The sequence below is a fragment of the Myotis myotis genome, unplaced genomic scaffold (assembly GCF_014108235.1).
Source record: "Myotis myotis isolate mMyoMyo1 unplaced genomic scaffold, mMyoMyo1.p scaffold_m19_p_3, whole genome shotgun sequence".
In the NCBI taxonomy this organism is placed as follows: domain Eukaryota; kingdom Metazoa; phylum Chordata; class Mammalia; order Chiroptera; family Vespertilionidae; genus Myotis; species Myotis myotis.
The window spans coordinates 89339837-89361359 of NW_023416335.1; the positions used below are offsets into that span (position 1 = coordinate 89339837).

Consider the following 21523-nt stretch of genomic DNA (forward strand, 5'->3'; position numbering starts at 1 on the left):
ATTTTGAAATTTACCATGAGGTTGTTTTTTTCTTCTTAATTGTATTGGCACCAAAGAAATGGGAGCAGTGCCCCTAAAGAGGCAATTCAGCAGAGTGAATCTCTTGGAGGGAGTGCAATTATATTGTCTGCCTGCTCTCTATGCTAGTGACAGCATGTGCTTAGCGAGCTGTTCCCTGGTGAACAGGTCCTGGCTCCTCATTCTCTTAATTTGCAGCTGCACTGCAGGGGCAGCTCAAAATAACCCAGATCCAGGCCAGGCTGCACTCAGACATGGAAGTTGGACTACAGAGCCTACAGTCAGGCTACAGAAACTGAGGGAGCACCACCCTGGGTCCGCAGCCATAATGTGCATATCCTGTGATGAACAAGAGCCTTCCTGCAAAAGGCTAGGTGGCTAGGAAACACAGCCTGCCCCCGGCTGTTGGCACTTTCTCCTGGAAAATGTATCCAAAGGACAAATGTCTGAGTCTCTGAAAGACATATTGCTACACACACTCTAAAGACAAATACTCTGCTGCTGTAAAAAGGAAGGAACTCTTACCATTTGCAACAGCATGGATGGAGCTGGAGAGCATTATGCTAAGTGAAATAAGTCAGTCAGAGAAAGATAAATATCACACGATCTCACTCATTTGTGGAATATAATGAACAACATAAACTGATGAACAAAAACAGATCCAGAGACAGAGAAGCATTGATCAGATGCTCAAACCTCAGAGGGAAGGTAGGGGAGGGTGGGGGTAAGGGGAGAGATCAACCAAAGGACTTGCATGCATGCATATGAGCATAAGCGATGGATGCAGACAACAGGGGGGTGAGGGCATGAACGGGGGATGGGGGTGGCAATGGGGACATAAGGACACATATGTAATACCTTAATCAAAAATAAATAAAGACAAATAAAATCACCAGCGTATGTTGTCATCAGGTGGGCCTGTGGTGACTAAGCAGCTGGCCAAGGATTTGAGGTGTGTTTGGGAAGAGAATGCCAGAGGCTGTCAGCCTGCAGCACAGCTGCAAACATACCGGCAGAGTCAGACAGGCAATGCCGACATCTGCCAGGGAACAACGCACTGCTGTCCAGCCTTCAGCCTCTGCTCAGCACTCTGTAGTGTTGGAGATGTTTCCAGACGCCCTTGCAATGCAGTCTCTTCTTAACACACAGCAGGGAGAAGAAAGCCCAGGATACAGACTGTAAGAAGTATCCACTTAATGGCCAAGGCCAGCTTAGCCCAGGGACAACCTGGTGACTATGGGCCAACACACGAGTAGTATCATGTAACTTTTCATAATACCTCATTTATTCTCCTTAAAACCCCATGAGTTGGGTCACATTAAGCCCACTTATGGACAAGGGAACTGACCTCAGTGAGGCTAAGGAACTCTCCCAAAGGTGGAGAAAGCTAGACAAGTAGAGGTCAGCCACTTCCTATTTGTCACAGTGGAAACTCCAGTGTTCGTCTACTCACCTTGCATCTCTTAAGGCTGCATCTAGGGCCAATCCTAAGGCGGAGAGGACCCAGAGGGAGGAGAGTTGTGGGCAGCTCCATGGAGGGTAGGGGCTGAAGGCAATGCTCTTCTTGGAGACATAGGGCTGAGTCCCCACTTTGCCTACCTGTCACCAGGTAGGCAGAGCTGGAGATGTTTCAACCACTGACACTGTCACCTCTGGCAAGTCACATGACCTTCCTGAACAGCAATGTTCTTGTCCACAAGATGGAAACATGCCCCCTTATACAGAAAATACTTGGCCCGTGGGAAGAATTCTGTAAGTGTCAGAGAGAAGTTGGTAGTGAAACATGGTGTTCAAAACACTTCTTTAGGCCAAACATGTCTCGGGCTGGAGTGAGGGGAAGGGAATTGTGAGTGAGGAAACCAGGTGAGATCTACCCTATTCATAGGAAGTAATTATAGTGACCTAATCATACTGCATGAGAGCTAGCCATTATGAGCAGTTGCACATTAGCTCAGAGACCCTGGCCCCTCAAGGCACGGCCCACAGAATAGCAGAGTTATGCCATCTGGGCCTCAACCTACATCCATTGAATCAAAATTTGCACTTTAACAAGGGCTCCAGGTGAACGGGTGCATGTTGGAGTCTGAGATGCAATGTGAGGCGAGCACTCAGACTCTGGATTCGAATGCTGGTTGGGCCACTTAGTGGCTGTGACTTTAGTTGTGACTTAACTACTCTTTCAGGGATAGATCTAGGTTTTATGGAGCCTGAAGCTTATATAGTCAGGTGCATCCTCTTTAAGAAAAAAGACTATAAAATTAAAAATACAAAATTAGGGCCCTAGCCAGTTTGGCTCACTGGATAGAGCGTCGGCCTGGGGATGAAGAGTCCCAGTTTCAATTCCGGTCAAGGGCATGCACCTTGGTTGCAGGCACATCCCCAGTAGTGGGTGTGCAGGAGGCAGCTGATCGATGCTTCTCTCTCATCGATGTTTCTAACTCTCTATCCCTCTCCCTTCCTCTCTGTAAAAAATCAATAAAATATATATGAAATACAAAATTAGGTATGAAAGTGACAGTTTCAAACGCAAAAAATTTCACAACAAATACCATTAATACCAACAATCCAGAAAAATAACTTAATGTTTTTATTAACTAATACACTTATTTAATTCTTTTATCCTATACTAGAGGCCCGATGCACGAATTCTTGCACAGGTGGGGTCCGATCAGGCCACGGGAGGTTGGCTGTGGGAGCACACTGACCACCAGTAGGCAGCTCCTATGTTGAGCATCTGCCCCCTGGTGGTCCGTGTGCATCATAGCCACCAGTAAACCGGTCGTTCAGTTGTTCAGTCGCTTAGGCGTTTATATATATAGATGTGTGTGTGTGGGGGGGGGGTCTCTGATTGCTTCTTCATCTGACAATTTTGTAAAAGATAATTCAATCCTTTCTTTACCATGCTTGCTTGATGGAAATGTTTTCATTATTGACAGTTGGACTGCATGAAGATGTAACTTCACACAGTTATACTCACCATATGTAGTACTATTGATTCATGCCCTAAAAACACAGCAACTACAATGAATTATATTTCATACAATTGCCATCAAGAAAGAAAACAATGTGTGATGTGCTTGATCATGTATACGATCATGTATATTCCTAACAGGAGAGATCTCTGTCAATGAGAATCAACTCCTCTGCTAACAATGTTGCATGTCTGATAGCTGGGAAAATTCTTCACAGAGAACCTTCAAGCTCCATATGTTCAGATCTGCGTCTCGTCCACTGTCCATGTACCTCCACACACACTCAAAGACAAGCTGATATCACCATGACACTGGGCAAGTCAGAACACTGGCAGTAAAGTAGTCCTGGAAGCCATTCCTATGCAACTTGAACCATACTTGGAAGTGACTGCAAATCACATAAACGCATTTCACTCCATCTAAACTCAATCTCTGCCCAACTCAGTGTTTCCTTACCCAGAAATGCACTGTGATCATCCAAAGTCACTTGGTACAAGGAATGTGTGCTGCAGGGGGTGTCACACGGAAAGGAAAACCAGCCCTAACCAATGGCAAGTAGAATAACTAATTTTGCAAAACTAACAAAACATATGCTCATGAGAATGTGATCCTGGGCCTTGTCCAGGGTCTGGCAAGGGCCTGTCCATGAGGAGAGCCTTAAAGTGGAAGCTTCATGGCTCACAGTGAGCTGCCTTTGTACATGTGAAATGGCAACGACAGCAGTATTTTCCACGTGCGGTTGTGTGGGAATTAAGGATAATAGGCATATAAAGGCTTTATACATAAACATCATGGTGCCTGGCACATAGTAAAGGCTCAGTTAGCGGTTGTTATTATCAATGAGTGTGGGAAGGAGAGGGAAAAAACTCCAAACCCAATGAGGCCCTCAGTCCCTCCACAGGCAGAGATGAGAGCCCTGCCTCCCAAGCAGGAGGCTCGAGTTGTCATGTTCAGGTGGATTTCCTCCCAAAGGCGGAATCTAGCCTATATGCATCCATTTGGGTTGTATTTCCAACTGGGTATCTGCTGTTTTGCATGCTTCCAAAAGAAGCATCCTCTAGGGTTCTGCGAATGATCTCTGAGTTAATGAATAAACATCAGGAGCTTCCTATTCTGCTGGTTTGGAAACCACACCTTCCTCAGCCTGGGAGCCCAGATGAATCCGTTTGTTGTCTTCCCTGCCCTCAGTCACTCTTGCCCACAACTGCCACACACAACTGTCTGAAGATGCAGTTTGGACTCTCCTCCCCACCTTTTAGTTTCTTTTAACAATGCTTCTCTTTCTCTTTCCCTCAGTTCCAAGTGAGGGCGGGCTGAGCCTTTGAGGGATCTTCACAATCCTAGAGTGGGGTTGGGGCCAGGTTGGCACCACTTATTCTTCTCAGAACCACCCCCCCCCCACCACCACCCTCTTGGAGCCACTGTCAGGGAAAGGGGTGGGGAGGGGGAGGAGAAAGAGAACCACCCCCCAGCTGTCCCTGCTTCCCTCTGTCCTGCCTGAGTTAAGGCTCTCCAAACGTGCAGCCCCACTCCACCTGTTCAACCCATCCCCTTTTCCCCAGCAACTGGTCCACTCTCTCCTTCATATATACCTCCTGGACCGAATGCCCTCTCCTATGAGCAAATCTCTGAGAAGACCCAGGCCGCCAAGATCCCTCCTCTGTTCTTGGTAGTTTAGGGGTGTGTGTGTGTGTGTGTGTGTGTGTGTGTGTGCATTGAATGCTTGTGGTGGAGAGCAGGGAGGAGTAAAGATGGGGGCGCAGTGAGTTGAGGAAGAGGGATGGAGTCACTTGTATTGAATGTCTAGTGAATAAGGGAGCAATAATTAGCAGTGAAAGTGTGTGTACATTAAAACATTACCTAAAGATAAAATTAAAAAAACACATTACCTATAAATGGGTGAAGCTTTAGATGTAAAATAAAGCCCCCATCCTGAGGTGTCCAGTGTGTTTCATCCATTACAGGAAACAACACTAGATCCAAATATAAGTGAATCTCAAGTAAGAAACTGACAGTGTAAGCTTCTTTTAGATTTCCAGAAGTAATTTCAAAATTTAGCTGGATTTTAGAGCCATGTGGATTTTAGTCTTAACTCTGATCATTAAACAGGAAGGAGAAATTTATAAAACACATATATTCCTCAAAAACAAGCAAACAGATACTCACTGCCCTGCTCCCTGCAGTGTACTATTAAGGTCAGGCTAATCGGTGACTAAATCCCCATGAGGTCAGGGCCATACCTCTGTACAGGTTTATGTTGAGCACCCAAAGCTGAGTCATCAGAAATAGCAGAGCAAGATGGTTCTATTTTAATCAAATGTAACTACATTCTTTTTTTTTTTTAAGTTATAGTTTTTCAACCCATGAGTTGAAATAATCATTTTCTTTTCTTTTTTAAAAAATATATTTTATTGATTTTTTACAGAGAGGAAGGGAGAGGGACAGAGAGTCAGAAACATCCATGAGAGAGAAACATCGATCAGCTGCCTCCTGCACACCCCCTACTGGGGATGTGCCCCTGACTGGAATCGAACCTGAGACCCTTCAGTCCGCAGGCTGACGCTCTATCCACTGAGCCAAACCGGTTAGGGCAATCATTTTTTTTAAATATATTTTTATTGATTTAGGAGAGGAAGAGAGAGGGAGAAAGAAATAGAAACATCAATGATAAGAGAGAATCATTGATTGACTGCCTCCTAAATGCCCTCCACTGGGGATCGAGCCCGCAGCCCAGGCATGTGCCTCTGACCGGAATCAAGCCCAGGACTCCTTAGTCTGCAGGCTGATGCTCTATCCACTGAGCCAAACCAGCCAGGGCGTAACTACATTCTTTAGGAAACCATATCTGAGATGATATACTTCTACCCTGAAGAGAAGGGAAAGACTTCAAATATGATTGGTGAAAATAATCAGATGCCTAAATATAACGCAGATAGGATGAATGACACAAGAGCCCACCTTCTAAACCAGACTGAAGTGACACATTAAAAAGAAATTGCTTTATTCACAGCTCTTGTTCACTAGCACCCTTTACACTCATTTTCCTAACTCCCACTCTGCACCAGCATCATTCAAACAGTCCTTATTTCCTAGGAGAAAGCATCCCATTGCAACAATCCCGGAACTGCCCGGATTCACCTCACGGGAGGAACGTCACACCAGTGTCATTCTAATGATACTCCCATTCATTTATTTATTTATTATCCTCATCTGAGGATTATTTTTCCATTTATCACTTAGAGAGAGTGAAGAGAGAGGGAAAGACAGAAAGGAACATTGATGTGAGAGAAACACATCAATTGGTTGCCTCCTGCATACACCCCGACCAGGGACGGGGCTGCCGAGGAGCCTGAAAATGAGGTACGTGCCCTTGACCAAAATCAAACCCAGGACCCTTTGGTCTGCAGGCCGATGCTCTAGTCACTGAGCCAAACCAGCTAGGGCGGAGACGCCAGTGCACGGGCACTAGGCTAGGCATTCATGCCCCTAATTCCATTTGGCCTTCACAAACCAGTGAAGGGGGAGCTCGCTCCAGCCCAGATTCAGAAGCTCAGAAAGGCAGTGACACTCCTCAGGGGGTACAGCCAAGTCTGCCCATCTCTAAGGCTGGGAATTTTTAACCTCTCCACACTGCACGGCCCTGGCTGGGCGTCCTTTGGGGAACCCAGGGCAGGCTGTAGTGGAGCTCTGGGATCCCTGCCCAGGAAACAAGAGAACTGGAGTCCAGCCTGGTGCATAGCAAGTGGGCAAAGGCTGCTCCTTTCAAAGCCACCTGCACAGTCTGTGAAGTCTTAGAAGCTGACCCATAAGCAGGCACTTCCTCCGGCCCAGCCAAGGAATGCGCAAAGACCACAAAGACTGTTTCCACCTCCCCCACGCCCCTCACCCCCGACCTGGAATACAACCACCATCACTCCCAATACCAGCAGCAGCAGGATGTGCTTCCGGCCCCTCCCCCCATGGCCTCCTTGTATCCTCACCACAACCCTCGGCTTGGTTCTCCCAGCTGTGGAAATAGGACAGTGAGGCACACAGCTCTTCATGCCATTGTGGGGACCAGCTCAGCAAGTGTGGAACCCACTACAGCACCTCTCAAATAGGTCAGGGAGCTTGGTCCCCTGTGGGCAGGTAGGCTTTGCTCCCAGTGTCCCAATGCAATCCACCCTCAAAGGGTATCCCTCCACGAAATCATCTTCATGGGTTTTCTTGTGGGGGCAGGGTGTGGGGATATTATAACAGCCTTTCTCCCCTTTATATATTTCTTATATATTTTTGCTATAAGCAGTTATTTTTATATTAAGAAAAAATAATAACTATTTCCTTTTCAGAGGAAAAAATGTTCAACTTCCATCTATTCTCATTTTCATCTTAGCCCCTGGATGCTTTTAAATCTATATCCATCTTTTTTAACAGAATGAAGGAGACTCTGGGATTTTGTAGCAATATTAACATTCTCATATTCCTTAGTTTCAACTGTTGTCACTGTCTTCACACGAAGGTAAGCAGCAGACAAGTAGACATCAATCTCCCTTCAGAATGAACCCAAACAATGGCGTTTATCTCCCTGCCCAAGTTGAGTCTGAAAGTTGAGGAAAGTAGTGATTTCATTTCTACCAATTCCACAATACCTTCCAATACGCAATCAGCTTTCCCACCAGCCAAGGTAATCAGGAAGGGAAACAAAGTCGACACTAATGTTTGCTGAAAGCATTTCTTTTGTATATGCATTCCTTAGCTCTTTTTTTAAACAATTGATGCAGTTAAGAAAGGTTGTACACAAAAAATACCTCAAGGAGAATTTTATATGCATTATGGAATTTACTGAAATATTGGCATGAATTTTTTAAAGCAAAAAAAAAGTCCTTCTGTAATTCAAATAACCTTTTTCTAATTAACCTCTATGATTGGCTGATTTTGCTATGCTGGATTTTCTTAAAATAAAGGTCATTTATTTATTTATTTATTAGTCCTTAGTAAACTAGCAGAAAAATTGGGGGATCTATTTTTTTTTGACATGTCAATTTCCAGTTGTCATTTGAAAAAATACTAGAATTATTACACCCACTTATTTAAAAGGTGATCTCAGCATAATTCCTCACTAAGGTCTTAAAGACCAAAAACATATTAGGAATTGACAGATGCTATGATTTATTCTGCTACACGTGTAATCCTGTCAAGGAAATCTGCTCAAGTTTTAGAAAGAATCTATTTTCTAAGGAAATCTAATTTCTGCCTAAGGTGGGATCAATCCCACAGTCTTTTGTAGACAATGACCCTCAACGAGAAAAGTGCATCTAAAGGGTAGTCTGGGCTGTCGGCCAGTGTGACAGACACCCTGACATGGGTCACCCTTCAGAGTTCTCTCCACGCACCACTGAGGCAGGCAACAGGAGGGGCTCACACATTGCGGGCCACCCTGGAGGCCTCCAGTTAAAACCCCACCCCCTGAAAAGGAACCCACAGCAGAGCCAGCCCCTCAAAGTTCTCACTGAATACAGGGCTGCACTGGCCCCACCATGCTCCTCACTCAGACAGGGCCAGCAAAAAGCAGATGTTTTTATGAACAAAGAGAAACTTTATTCTAATATAGCATGGAAAGTTTTTAAGTAGAAATTGTTCTTATCTGACAAAAATATTCTGACACTTTGAACATCTAAAAGGTTATTTCTGTACAATTATATAAATACTAGAGGCCCGATGCATGAAAATTCATGCAAGAGTAGGCCTTCCTTCCCCCAGTTGCCAGCACTGGCTTCCCTCCACTGGCTTCCCTCTGGCACCCAGGACCTGGGCTTTCCTCCTCCGGCTGCCAGCAGGCACCTGGGGCTCGGGCTTGCTTCCCTTTGGCCCTGTCTTCGTCAGGAAGGATGTCCAGAAGACACCCAGTCTAATTAGCATATTACCCTCTTATTATTATAGATTTTTGTGTCTATATAAACATGATGTTTATGATCCTAAAAGCTTTTTGGGGAATCAATACAATTAGAGTTTTTAGAAAATGATTAGCCTAATTAGGAAATAAGAAACACCCTCCAAACACAGATAATTGGGGACACATGGCAGGAAGGGGCTAAGAAGAAAAGGAAGATTGAAAATAATAAAAACACCACAAAACCCTGCACTTGGATTTCAGAGGATAAAACCCAGCAAAAGCTAAATTATATGTAAAAATAAAAATGAACCATCCATGGGAGGGTGAGATGATCTTATGATCAAATTTCATTACAAGACGATACAATCAATACATCATCTGGCAAATTTGTTCTTCCAGGAACAAGGACCTTTTCTTGTTTATTCTTATCAAGCAAAATATTCAAGGTGAAGCAGAAAGAAAAGATTTCAGAGCCAGCAGACATGCATTCAGACCCCTGTTCCAGCAAGTGTACTGGCTGTGTGACCCTGAGCAGGTACTTAACCTCTCTGAGCCTATTCCCCTGCCTGTGAAAGGTGGACAATAATACCTACTTTGGTGGTTTGTTGGGAGGATTAGAGATTAACTTATAAAAAGTGCTTACACTGCCTTGGAAAATAACTGACCCTCAATAAATAAAATTATTTTGTGTGTGTGACAAGGGATTCACTTTAGAATTTAGAATGGGCTTTGCTCTGCCTATTCTAAGATTATGATTCTACTAGTCTATTCCCATGTGATCTGTCAGTCAACAGTAACTCCAAAGTCGAAAACTAGCCGCAGTCCTGCCCCTCCAGGGTCATGCAATCACAAAGAGCTACCAAAAGTTACAAAGGACTTTTCCTTTGGGAAGTTGTGGCCACCCCTTTCCTAAAGCACCACCAACTCAGCATGCAGTAGAAGCTCATGGAGAAGAGCTGTGATGCCCTCTAGTTTGGGAATCTTTGTTTCCTCAGAGTTGCACAAACCACCATGAATTCTACATTTTTCACCATGAAGTAACAGTCACACAGCAGACATGTAACTGAAGCTCCAGGAGCCATGAGGTAGGTTCCTGCCTGCACGAGTCTCCCCCAACAGGTCTTCAAGCACCACAAGTCTTTCTGGGCCCAAGCGCCTGGACCCCACAGGAAGCTGGACTTCTCAAGTCTCAGGCTCTGAGACCCTCACTCCATCTGGGCAACAATGGTCAAGACTCCACAGAGAAGTGGCTCGTAAGCAAGAACGAACTGGCAAGCTCTCTGGCTGGGCATGTGAGTGAGCAGACTCAGGCGGCAGCGCACATGGGCACATGCACTTGAGAAGCGCCTGAGAGCAGCAGCAGGGACCAGGAGGATGCCAGTCCTGCCCTGAAAGACGAGGGTGCCACCCCCAGTGTCAAGGAAAGAAAAAGAAGAGGCTGTACCAGCAGAAACTAAAGAATGCACTTGAGGTAAACTGTGATCTTAGAGAGATGATGCTCGCAGGCATTGTAAAAAAGAGGACAACACCGAGGTTTTTCATGAGTTCTATGGAAAGGCTCAGCTAAGTTTTTGGTCCTGGTAAGATTTTCTTCATTTCACAGACAGTCATCCCAGATACTAAATAAAGCCGAGGTCTGTAAGAGGGGTGGCTGTCCACCCTATTCTAGAAGCCCACACCAATAGCCTGGATAAGGCTTCACCCTGAGCTGTGGGATCCAGGCAGGGTGTTTCTGCCCAGGAGCCACATCTGGACAATGCCATCTGCTGCAGGGAGGAATGATCTGAATGTCCAGGGCGTGGAAGTGGCTGCGATGCTGCACCTGGGGCTAGAGCTGCTGATCAGCTAGGAGATGGACCATGGGGTCTGCACCAGCCTGGAGCTTTCAGATGAACTGCTCCTCGTCCCTGTCATTCAGGAGCAGAGACCACTTGTCCCCACTGTCATCAGCTGAGGTGCTGTGCCGAGACAGCTTGTCAGACTTCAGGGAGGACAGAGACACCTGGCTGATGTAGCTGACCTGGTCCCAGGGCGTGGCCCTGGGGGAGTCCCGGCGCCGGTCATCCATGCCAATGTGCACGCTGACTTGGGATGCAGTGAGGGGCTTCATGCGGCCCTGAGCCTGGGCCTCGTACCTCTCCAGGTCAGGCTTCTTATAGCTGCAAAGTAAGATTCCAAGAGCATTTGAACCATTCTGGACACAGGCTTTTGAAAGCCTCTCATCCAAGTAGTTCAATAACACTTAGTATTAAACTCCTAGGGTTCGGGTAAACTCCCAATTTAGAAACTTTGTATCCAAATGCTTGGCATTAACTTCTTGTTAAATGAAAGCATAAGTAAATGAACATCTATTTTAAAAAAGGAAAAATATTAATACACAGGGATCCTGTATCTACATACAGCCATGGGCTACATAATGATGTTTCAGTCAACAATGGACTGCATATGTGACAGAGGTCCCATAAGGTTATAACGGAGCCGAAAACTTCCTATCCCTAGAGATGTCAGAGCCACTGTGGCACTCATTACTCATGTGTTTGTGGTGATGCTGGCGTTAACAAACCCACTACGCTACCAGCCAGATAAAAGTACAGCACATACAGTTATGTACAGAACATAATGATGATAATGTATGATTATGTTAATGGTTTGTATACTTACTCTACTATATTTTTTATTATTTTAGGATGTATTCTTTCTACTTATTAAAAACCAGTTTGCTACTACACTGGCAGCAACCTCATACATCTCCTGTCTACTGCATCTCTTGACTACATCATTTTCTCTTGTGCTTGAATTATTCTCATGTTGTTTTGTACTGTAACATGCTGTACCTAGGAGCAATAGGTAATACCATACAGCCTAGGTGTGTAGTAGGCTATACCTAACCTAGGTTTGTGCAAATGCACTCTATGATGTTCCTTCCCAAAAGGACGAAATTGCCTAACGACACTTCCCAGACTGAATCCCTCGGGTTAAGCAGCATATGACTGTACTTACATAAGCAGCCCTTGAGCAAAATAACTAGAATAGCCCAGCACGTGATGACTGTTAAGTGATAGATTACTTGATCATGGTGCTAATAAATCATTATACACTCAGCTGTCCCTTAGGTCTTTGCCTTAGGTGAATGAATCAGGAATCTGAGCTTAGCACACACCCACTGCTGGCCCAGGAGGCGCACCAGCCAGCCGAAACTGCGTTGCGCATGCAGTGCAAAGGGGCCTAGCAAGTATTGCCTTGCCTACAGCACATGCTCATGCCCTGTGGGGACTCACCACTTGAGCTGCAGCGACGAGAGAACTACAGACACAGAGGAGGCTGCCATGGCTGCCGAGCCCATCCACGGCTGCAGCACGATGCCAAAGGGCATGAAGACACCTGTGTGGGTTGGCGGGGGGGAGAGAACACTCACTGTGCAGCCCAGAGAGAGCAAGGAGAGGGCCCACCAGGAAGTGCTCAGCATAACTTGGAAGCCCCCTGCCACAGTGAGCACATGCCTGCAGGCCTCTAAAGCAGGCTATCTCAGAGCTGGGCAGTGGGAGGCGCTGTTGAAGGGACTGGGGTCTCCCATCCACCCTGCCCTTCCTGGGCCTGTCCATAGGTGCCAACACCATTTCAGGGGAAACTCCAGGAGAACAGTGAATCTGAGGAACCAGAGGGGTAGCAGCAGGATGGGGGAGCCAGCTGTCCTGAGGCACCGCGGGGACTGTGTGAGCACTCAGAGGACACACTGCTAGTGACCACAGATCTGTCTGCATGGGTTGTCTTCCCTCGGGGCTCAAAACATCTTTTTAAAGGGCAATGTGAGCTAGGACCCAGGACAGGGCCAGGAGACTCAGTCCACATCTGGGCAACGGTCTGTGGCAGAGGCACAAACACAGGAGTGAATCAGCACCTGGGCTGGCTCTGGAAGCAGCAGGTACAGCTGCCTGGCCCACCCCACCCAGTACGTTCAGGCAGACATGCTAATCATCATGTGAGTCACCTTTAACCACTCAGGCACAACAGGGGACATGAAGTGGGAAAGTTGTGTTTACAAACTTTAGGTCTCAGCCCACGTAGAAGCCTTTCCTTGCAGAAGAGCTTTTTCCTACTGGGTAACTCAGTACTGAACGGGGAAGAGAGGAGTTATGAGGCAGAAAAATCCATCTCTTCCTGGGAGACAGGGTACATCTCGGGCAGGATGCATTTTTAAATTAAGGTTCTAAAATATCAATCACGGTGCCTAGCATGTAGCAGGGGCCCCATAACTGTTAATAATGCTAGGTTTTCAGACCGTATGTGTAATAAATGGTTCAGAAAACAGGGCCATAGTAAATAAATAGTCAAGCATCTTGGCAGCTTTTCAGAGAGAACCAGAGTGAATGAAGGTTGGGGTTCTCTCTGAAGTTTCTCATTTACTTTTAGAGAGTTAGCAAGCAGAGCACATGATAAAATCAACACTTTCTAAAATGCTCCTGGCCAGCTAGCCAGCGAGGTGGGCTGCGCACTAAGTTCGGCAGGAACCGGGCACACAGAGAGCTAGAGGCAAAGGTCACAAGCAGGGAGAGCCCCGTTACCTGCTGCGATGGGAATGCCAACCAGGTTATAGATCAACGCCAGCACCAGGTTGAGCCGTATCCTCCAGACAGTCCTCTTGGAGAGATGAATGGCAGCGACTACATCGAGCAAGTCATTCTGAGGTAGAGGAGCATTTGGTGAGCCAGGAGCTGTGCCCACAGCCCTTACCCCTCCCACTGCCTGGACAACGGGGAGGAGGCACAGCACGCTCACTCTGATGAGAACAACGTCAGCCGCCTCAATGGCGACATCTGTGCCTGTCCCGATGGCGATGCCGACATCGGCCTGTGCCAAGGCTGGGGAGTCATTAATGCCGTCTCCCACCATGGCGACTTTCTTCCCTTCCTTCTGGAGCTCCTGGACCTTGGCCACCTTGTGAGAAGGCAGCACCTCTGCAAAGACTTTGTTGATGCCAACCTAAAGGAAAGGAAAATAGCCATTAAAAAAAATAAATATATGACAATGCCTGGTGTTGGCAAAGGATAGGAATAGTAGCAGAAACCCAAATCTTCCTGCCCAGCCCCCACCCGGCCTCCAGGTTGTCAATGATGTCAGTCACCAAGCCCCACAGGTTCTAGATCACATGGCAAATTTACTCCCTGATCCCATCACAAGGACAGGCAGTGGTTTGGGGCCCTCACTGGTCTCCCAGCCCATGTCCCGGCCTCCCACTCTCTTCTCCATATGCTGTCCCAGTGTCTTTCCAAAACAAATTATTTGGTCATTTTCCTTTCCTGCTTAATCTCCTCCAGTGGACCCCAGTTCCCTTAGGACAACATCTAAATTCCTCGGTCTGCCTCCTGAGGTCCCCTTCGTCCCCTAGATCTCTGCTCATCTCCAGCTCCCTGCACCATTCAGCTCCATGTGCTCTCCAACTCCCCACTACTTTGTACCCCTGGATGGTGCTCCTGCTGCCTGTTCTGCCCTGGAAGGTCAGCTTGCTTTCCCTCCTCCTGCCCACTCTTCTTCACCAGACCACTCCTGACTCAAGCTTCCTCTCCCCTGAGAAGGCATCCTCAGCCCCTGCCAGGCTGGAGGGAAGTTGGCAGCACCCACATGCCCCATGCACTCTTCTGTTGAAACACCAAGGACTCATTTTATAGTTGGTCACTGGTCCACCCTCCCACAGGACTGGGAGCTCCTTAAGGGCAGGTACCCTCTTCACTCCTCTCTGTAGCCTGGGCAGTGTTTAATAAATGCTTGCTGAATGAATGAACAAGTTTTAACCAGGAAAGGGAGTAACTCAACAAGTCCATCATTAGCAAAATGCCCAGTAAAGAGAGGTACTGTTGCTTCCCTCATAAGATGCAATTCATTTTCAAAAGCATACCACTGTACACACATTTTTAGGAGGAGGGGTATATGTGCTCTTCAGGAATTTGTACTGGAGCCATCCCCGTGAGATGGGCCAGGCAAGCATGCAGCAGCTCTGTCTGCACAGCCCAAACTCAGAACCAGGGCTGTGGGGGAACTGCCTGGGATCAGTCACTTATCTGGTGCAACCAGTAGGAAGAGCTGAGCTAGCAAAACATTCCTTCAACATAAAGACTACAAAGTTGTTTATGTAAGCCCTCAAGCCATGGTGGTTTTTTTTGTTCACTGTGAAGACTGGAATGGAGAATGATGGAGTTGCTTTTCCAGGGCTGCAGCCAGTCCTGCATGAATCACAGCTCCCAGGCTGCAGGGCGTGACCTTTGCTGCTACAGCATGGTGGTCAGGGGTGGGGGTGGGGGTGGGGGTGCTACATTGCTGAAAAGAACCCATCCAGGGGGAAGCTGAAGCAAAGCTGAGTGCTGGATGCACTGGTGCTTAGTTTTTCCCCTCAAACTGCTTCTGTGAGCTTAACATCACTTTAGTTTGAGAAGGGGAAGAGGGCCCCGGCCCAGACCTGGGTGGCGATGGCTCTGGCTGTCTTGCGGTTGTCCCCCGTGATCAGCGCCACGTCCACGCCCATGCTCTTCAGCGTGTGCACAGCCAGGGCGGCCTCCTGCTTGACGGCGTCTGCAATGGCGATCATTCCACAGAGCACCCCTGCGGGAGACACCACAGTGGGTGCAGGAAGCAGGGCCCTGGGCGGCCCAAGGAGCACAGCCGGTTTCAGTTTCCTTAACAGCATGTTACCCACAAGAAACAAAACACCCAATTATAGAACACTAGAGGCCCAGTGCACAAAAATTTGTGCACTCGGGGGGGGGGGGGGGTTCCTCAGCCCGGCCTGTGCCCTCTCACAGTCTGGGACCCCTTGGGAGATAACGACCTGCTGGCTTAGGCCTGCTCCCGGGTGGCAGAGGGCAGGCCTAATCCCTAGGTGCAGCCCCTGGTCGGGCTCAGAGCAGGGCCGATTGGGGAGTTGGGGCACCGCCCCCTGTCATGCACAGAGCAGGGCAGATCGGGAGGTTGTGATACCACCCTCAGTCACGCTCAGGGTAGGGCCGATTTGGGGGGGGGGGGGCACTGCCCCCTGTCACATTCAAGGCAGGGTCGATGGGGAGGTTGCAGTGCCACCCCGTCACGCACAGAGCAGGGCCAATCAGGGGGTTGGGGTGCTGCCCCCTGTCACGCACAGAGCAGGGTCGATCAGGGGGTTGGGGAGCTCCCCCCTGTCACACACAGAGTAGGGTCGATCAGGGGGTTGGGGAGCTCCCCCCTGTCATGCAAGAGCAGGGCCAATAGGGGAGTTGGGGCACCACCCCCTGTCACACACAGAGCAGGGCGGATCAGGGGGTTGGGGCGCTGCCCTCTATCACCCACAGAGCAGGGCCGATCAGAGGGTTGGGGCACTGCCACTGTAACACTCAGGGCAGGGCCGATGGGGAGATTATGGCTCTACCCCGTCACACACAGAGCAGGGCCCATGGGGTGGGGGAGTTGGGGCGCCACACCCTGTCACACACAGAGCCGCAGGGCGATCAGGGGATTGGGGAGCTCCCCCCTATCAGGCACAGAGCAGGGCCGATCAGGGGGTTTGGGCGCTGCCCCCTGTCACGCTGATCCCGGTGCTGGGAGGCATATTACCCTTTTACTATATAGGATAGAGGCCTGGTGCACGTGTGGGGGCCGGCTGGTTTGCCTTGAAGGGTGTCCTGGATCAGGGTGGGGGTCCCCACTGGGGTGCCTGGCCAGACTGGGAGAGGGGATGATGGCTGTTTGCAGCTGGTCACACACCCTTCAGGGTGGGGGTCCCCACTTGGGTGCCTGGCCAGTGTGGGTGAGGGGCTGAGGGCTGTTTTCAGGCTGGGACTGAAGCTCCCAACTGCTCCTTTTTTTTTTTTTTTAAATTCTGGGCCAGCTTTAGCTCTGAGGCTCCAGCTCTGAGGCCTCTGCTGCTGAAAGAAGGTATCTGGTTTGTTTCGGTTCTATAATCGAAACTCTGTATCAATTCCAGCTCTGAGATCCTGGGCTCGCTGAAAGCAGGTTTCTGGGGTTTTGTTTAGCTTCTGTATTTGTTACAATATTTTTTAAACTGCAAGCTCAGAGGCCAGCAAGGCAGGCGGGGAACGTTGGTTTCCTCCGTCACTGAAGCAATCAAGCCTCCTGTTAGTTTCAAGCTGCCTGGCTGCCGGCCGCCATCTTGGCTGGCAGTTAATTTGCATATCGCCCTGATTAGCCAATGGGAAGGGTAGCGGTTGTACGCCAATTACCATGTTTCTCTTTTATTAGATAGGATAATATGGTTTGATTCTGTTTTTTTTAAAATTTACATAGGACAGATGCATACAAAGTCTGGAAGGACTATCAAAATGTCAACAGTGGCTCTCTGAGGTGTAGGCTAATAAGCAACTCCATTTTCTTCCTTATAGCTCTCAGAATTTTCCAAATTTTCCGCATGGCACATCCACTTGCAGAGTATCTAGCTCATAACTGAATATACCTTAGCTATTAAAACATGACAAATATAACAAATACAGAAAATACTACTTAGGAAGTAATGATTGTCTAAATAGCAAGAAAATCAATACTTCATTTTTTTTCCCTTGTGATAAAAGCCACTTGAATAGAACTTTTTTTTGGAGTGAACCTTTTAGATACTGAGGCAGGAAGGCTTTTGAGGCCTGAGGTGTGGCGGCAACAGAGTGAGGGTGAGTGATGTGTAAGGGGCATGACTCCAATTGAGCCAATTCTGCTCTGTCAAGTGGAGGGAATTGTGGGTTTACAAGGACACAATAGGAGGCGGCCTCGTGATGGGAGGAGGAAAACGAAAAAGTGAATAGGAAAGAGGACCTAAATTAGTTCTTATCTGCATATAGTTTTACTTCTATTAGCAGACACTAACATTAACAAGTAAGACGCTAATCTACCTGAGATGTAAAGCCCAAGATATAAATGGGTCCTTAGATACACTCCATCTTGAGAAGCGGAGGCAAGCTGCAGGGACCTCATTCTTTCAGGGCATGCTAGGGTTAAACCTCTTGGAAAGTGAGCTGCTTTGTCTGCAGTGATGAGGAGGAGGACTCCAAGCTGCTAGCTTTGACTGCAGCAAACAATGATGGTGAAGACAGAACTCCAAGCATAAGGAGACAGGTGCCAGAGCAGAGCTGGCTCTGCGGCAGAGAGGAGGGCGAGGGAAAGGGCCTCGGGACCGGGGATGCCATGAAAAAGAGGTCAGCGCAATCTTTTACAAGGGAAAACTAAAATTAGTAAAGGGAGATTGTTTCTTTTTAAAGAGGCAGGATCTATTTTTGCCTGACATCGCCAGAAGCTTTATGTCTAAGAGAGCAGGAGGAAGGCAGAGTGATACCGTCAATAGCCACCAAGATGGCCGTGTGGCCCTTCATCTCGTGGTCTGTCATAGCGTCGCTGACCTCGCTGGAAATGGCTAAGCCGTTGCGCCTCATCCATTCTCGGTTTCCAATCAGCACAGAGAAAGTCTGGGGAGTGATGTCTGTTCAAAAGAGTTTGTGGTTATTCCCAGTGTAATTTCATCATGAGAAATTACTAAAACTATGGAGCCCTTTTAACGGCAAAATATCCATTTGACCATTCCGAGAAATTATCACTTAGTAAGTGCCTCTCAGAACACCATCCTTAAAGGACCAGGGGGAAAAGTATAATTAATGTGTAGAACATGTGGGTATGAATTAAAATGGGACATTAAAAGGTACATTTTCTATGTGTGAAAATGTTACAAACCTATCAGACATTATGTGGTGTCCCTATCTGCTTTTTAGAGGAATCTGCTGCTTCTTTTTCAGGGAGTTATTTCTCCAGCATCAAATGCAAGTGGTGACTAGCGACATCACTGCTTGGTGTAGATGACCCAAGGTGAACAGCAAGTACTCTGTCTACTTCTATGAAATGTTTTAAAGCTATACCTCCTAAAAGGCCAGTGAGTCTTTCTCCTGTCACCTTCCATGTGTGCCAGTAACTTAGGCGTCACTGCATGAACCAGTCCCTGGGCACTAAATGGAAAGGTCATCCTAGGGCTTTAAGTTGCTAAAAGGTGGCAGATGGCTTCCAACAGTGAAATCTAAATCAAGACTCAATTACCAACATACTTAAGAGAAAGCACTAGACACAGTTGTTTTTTCTGGTTTGAGGTGTTAAGTTTTCATACTCTTACACTGACGGCTAACAAGCTATCCTTAGAATAAGAAAGGCCATTATTCAAAAGCAGCTCTCACTCCAAGCAGTGTCCCTGCTTAGCGTGGCCAGACCATTCCCATCAGCTTTCCCTTACTGCTGCTGGCTCTGTAAACACAAAACTTCCCATCAGAGTTCTACTAAGCGCGAGGTTTCCTGTTTAGGAAGAACAAAGCAGAATTCCCAGCTGTCCACTTTGTAGCTCACAAGAAGCCAGGCTAACTTGGGATAAGAAAGTGGAGACTCAAAATTATGAACAATACTCTATAGATTTACGTAATAGACTACTTTTGTCTGCCATTGGCACTAAGAGTCAGAGGAATCAAATACAAGAGGACCTTCAGGCTTTCCTGGGGAGGGAGGCGTGCAGTGCACCTGCCACGAGCCACCTTTCTCCACAGCAGGGGAACCAGGTAGCATGGTGCTCTCTGTGTCTGGCACGCTGCCACCTGACCCAGCCAGACCCGACCCTTGGCTGACTGAGCACCAGAGACAAAGGCCAGGGATACCTATTTCCATGGGGACACTGCCAACCCCATTCAGGTGAGTGGCCCGTTCGCTCAGGTGCTCGCTGTGGGCCAGGATGCCTTCCACGCTGCTGACTTTACAGCCAATTCCACAGCCTGGCACGGCCTGGAAGTCCATGCAGTATCCCAAGGCCTCAGTTCCAAGTTCCTGTGAAGGAAGGGAGCAGGAAGAGGAACCAGAAAACAGAGGGGGAGGTGAGAGGGAGAAGGGCAGAGATGGGGGTGAGAGTAGGAGAGAGAGCAGCCCCAACCATGAATTAAGATGGAAAGGTGGGATGGGAAGTAGAATTGCAGGAAAAGGTAAAGAGATAAACGATTAACTCAGCAATTCCTTTTCCCTGACACAGACATTTTAATTATTAAACTGAACAAAATTAAATAGCCAAAACTCTGTCCTTAGGTGGATGCCTCATGATATTGGACATGTTGCAGACTAGGAGAAAGGCTATTCACATGAAACATCTCAAATTAAGGATGGGGGATTGTAAAGGTGTCAAAGAGAGGAAATATGTTATTTTTATGTCACAAGTAATTTCATTAAAATAATGGAATAGGCAAGTGGTAACAAAGCTATTCTTAGGCTATTAAGAGAAAACTGCCCACTTACAGACCCGTGGAGGAGGGTGATGTGGCAGGAGAAAGGAGTGGGGCACTGTTTTTATTTGGGTTAACAAAACAGCAAAGGAAGCATGGCTGAGGGTGAGCAGAATTCTTTTTGAAACATCAGAAAGGTGAGAGGTGAAATGGCATGCCTGGCCCTACATGAAAGACAGAAACACGAAAAGAGATTTCTAGAAGGTTCCCTGTCCAGGAAGAGTTGTCAACTTTTTCAAGGCATCCATGTAACCCTCTACATTTACTGATAATTGTATCTGCCCGCACCGTTTACATTTTTTCTGGGCAGTATTCTGGGACATTCTGCTGCTTCTATATTCATATTGAAAATAGAGAAAATTAAATAGGACCTTCGTCTGAGAAGATCAAAAGATGAATGCTTCCCAAGTAACTGTGCCAAGAACCCATTGGGCTTCCGCTCACTTCTGCTGGCTCCTCTCCATTTCAGATGTTCCCGACTTCATGGATTTCTACCCTGTCATCCCCATTCATTTCTGTATCCCTTTGCACTAAGTAAAGGACTGAATTTATATACCATCTGTCTTCCTCACCCAACCAGCAAGCAGCCCCGAGAGGCAGAGTTCCCAACTTCATAGTTGTCCCGAGCCCAGGTGCTCAGTAAATGCTCAACAAATGACTGTTAACACTGAGCTGCTTTTGCAATGATCTGGAGATGTGACAAGGGACCAACTACTGTGAGCTACATCTCCACTGGCCTGCTAAGTGGTTTTCCAGATCACACAAGCCAAGGCCTCCTCAAAGGCAGCTGACTGAGATGCCATGGCAGCTGAGAGGAAAAGCCTGTTAGGAGGAAGGAGCTTGGAGGCTCCAGCCTCACAGGTGAGAGAGGAGGCTGAGGGAGGAGCGGGAGGAGGAGCAATGCCCAGGTCTTCATACCTCTTTACAGTATTTGGTGACAGCCACACCCAAGGGGTGCTCACTGCTGGCCTCCGCAGTCCCCACCACAGCAAGAACTTTCCTGAGGGGCAGCGTGGCCACATCCACGAGCAAGAGGACCCGCATGACTTTGGGGACCCCGTGGGTAATGGTGCCAGTTTTGTCAAACATCACAGTCTTTATCTGTCAAAACAACCACATCTCGGTTAGCACAAATACAGATGGAAGGGACTTTAAAATCCACACAATCTTGAGGCAGAACTTAACAACAGTCCTTAATCCGTCATGACATAATCATCTGCAATCAATCACAAGGTTCAACCACTCTCCCTGCAAAAACTGTTTCCCTCTATGCCGCCCCCCCCCCCCCCCCCCCAAATCATCACTATGTTTTAACCTTAACCAGGTTGAGCCAGAAACTCTCACTCTGATGTAGCGAGGGATGGCACGCCGTCTCCTGGACAGTAACACTGGCAGAT

General features: G+C 47.6%; 1 protein-coding gene across 1 annotated transcript in view; it reads right to left on the minus strand.

The window, feature by feature from the left end:
- Positions 1-5696: 5696 nt before the first annotated feature.
- ATP7B (ATPase copper transporting beta) overlaps positions 5697-21523 on the minus strand; it is a 62605-nt gene continuing 46778 nt past the window's right edge. The window contains 8 exon segments of the mRNA XM_036300391.1: positions 5697-11021; positions 12141-12243; positions 13425-13542; positions 13639-13842; positions 15314-15456; positions 18164-18307; positions 19515-19680; positions 21045-21227. Coding sequence (XP_036156284.1) covers positions 10748-11021; positions 12141-12243; positions 13425-13542; positions 13639-13842; positions 15314-15456; positions 18164-18307; positions 19515-19680; positions 21045-21227 — 1335 coding nt within the window. The 3' untranslated portion in view covers positions 5697-10747.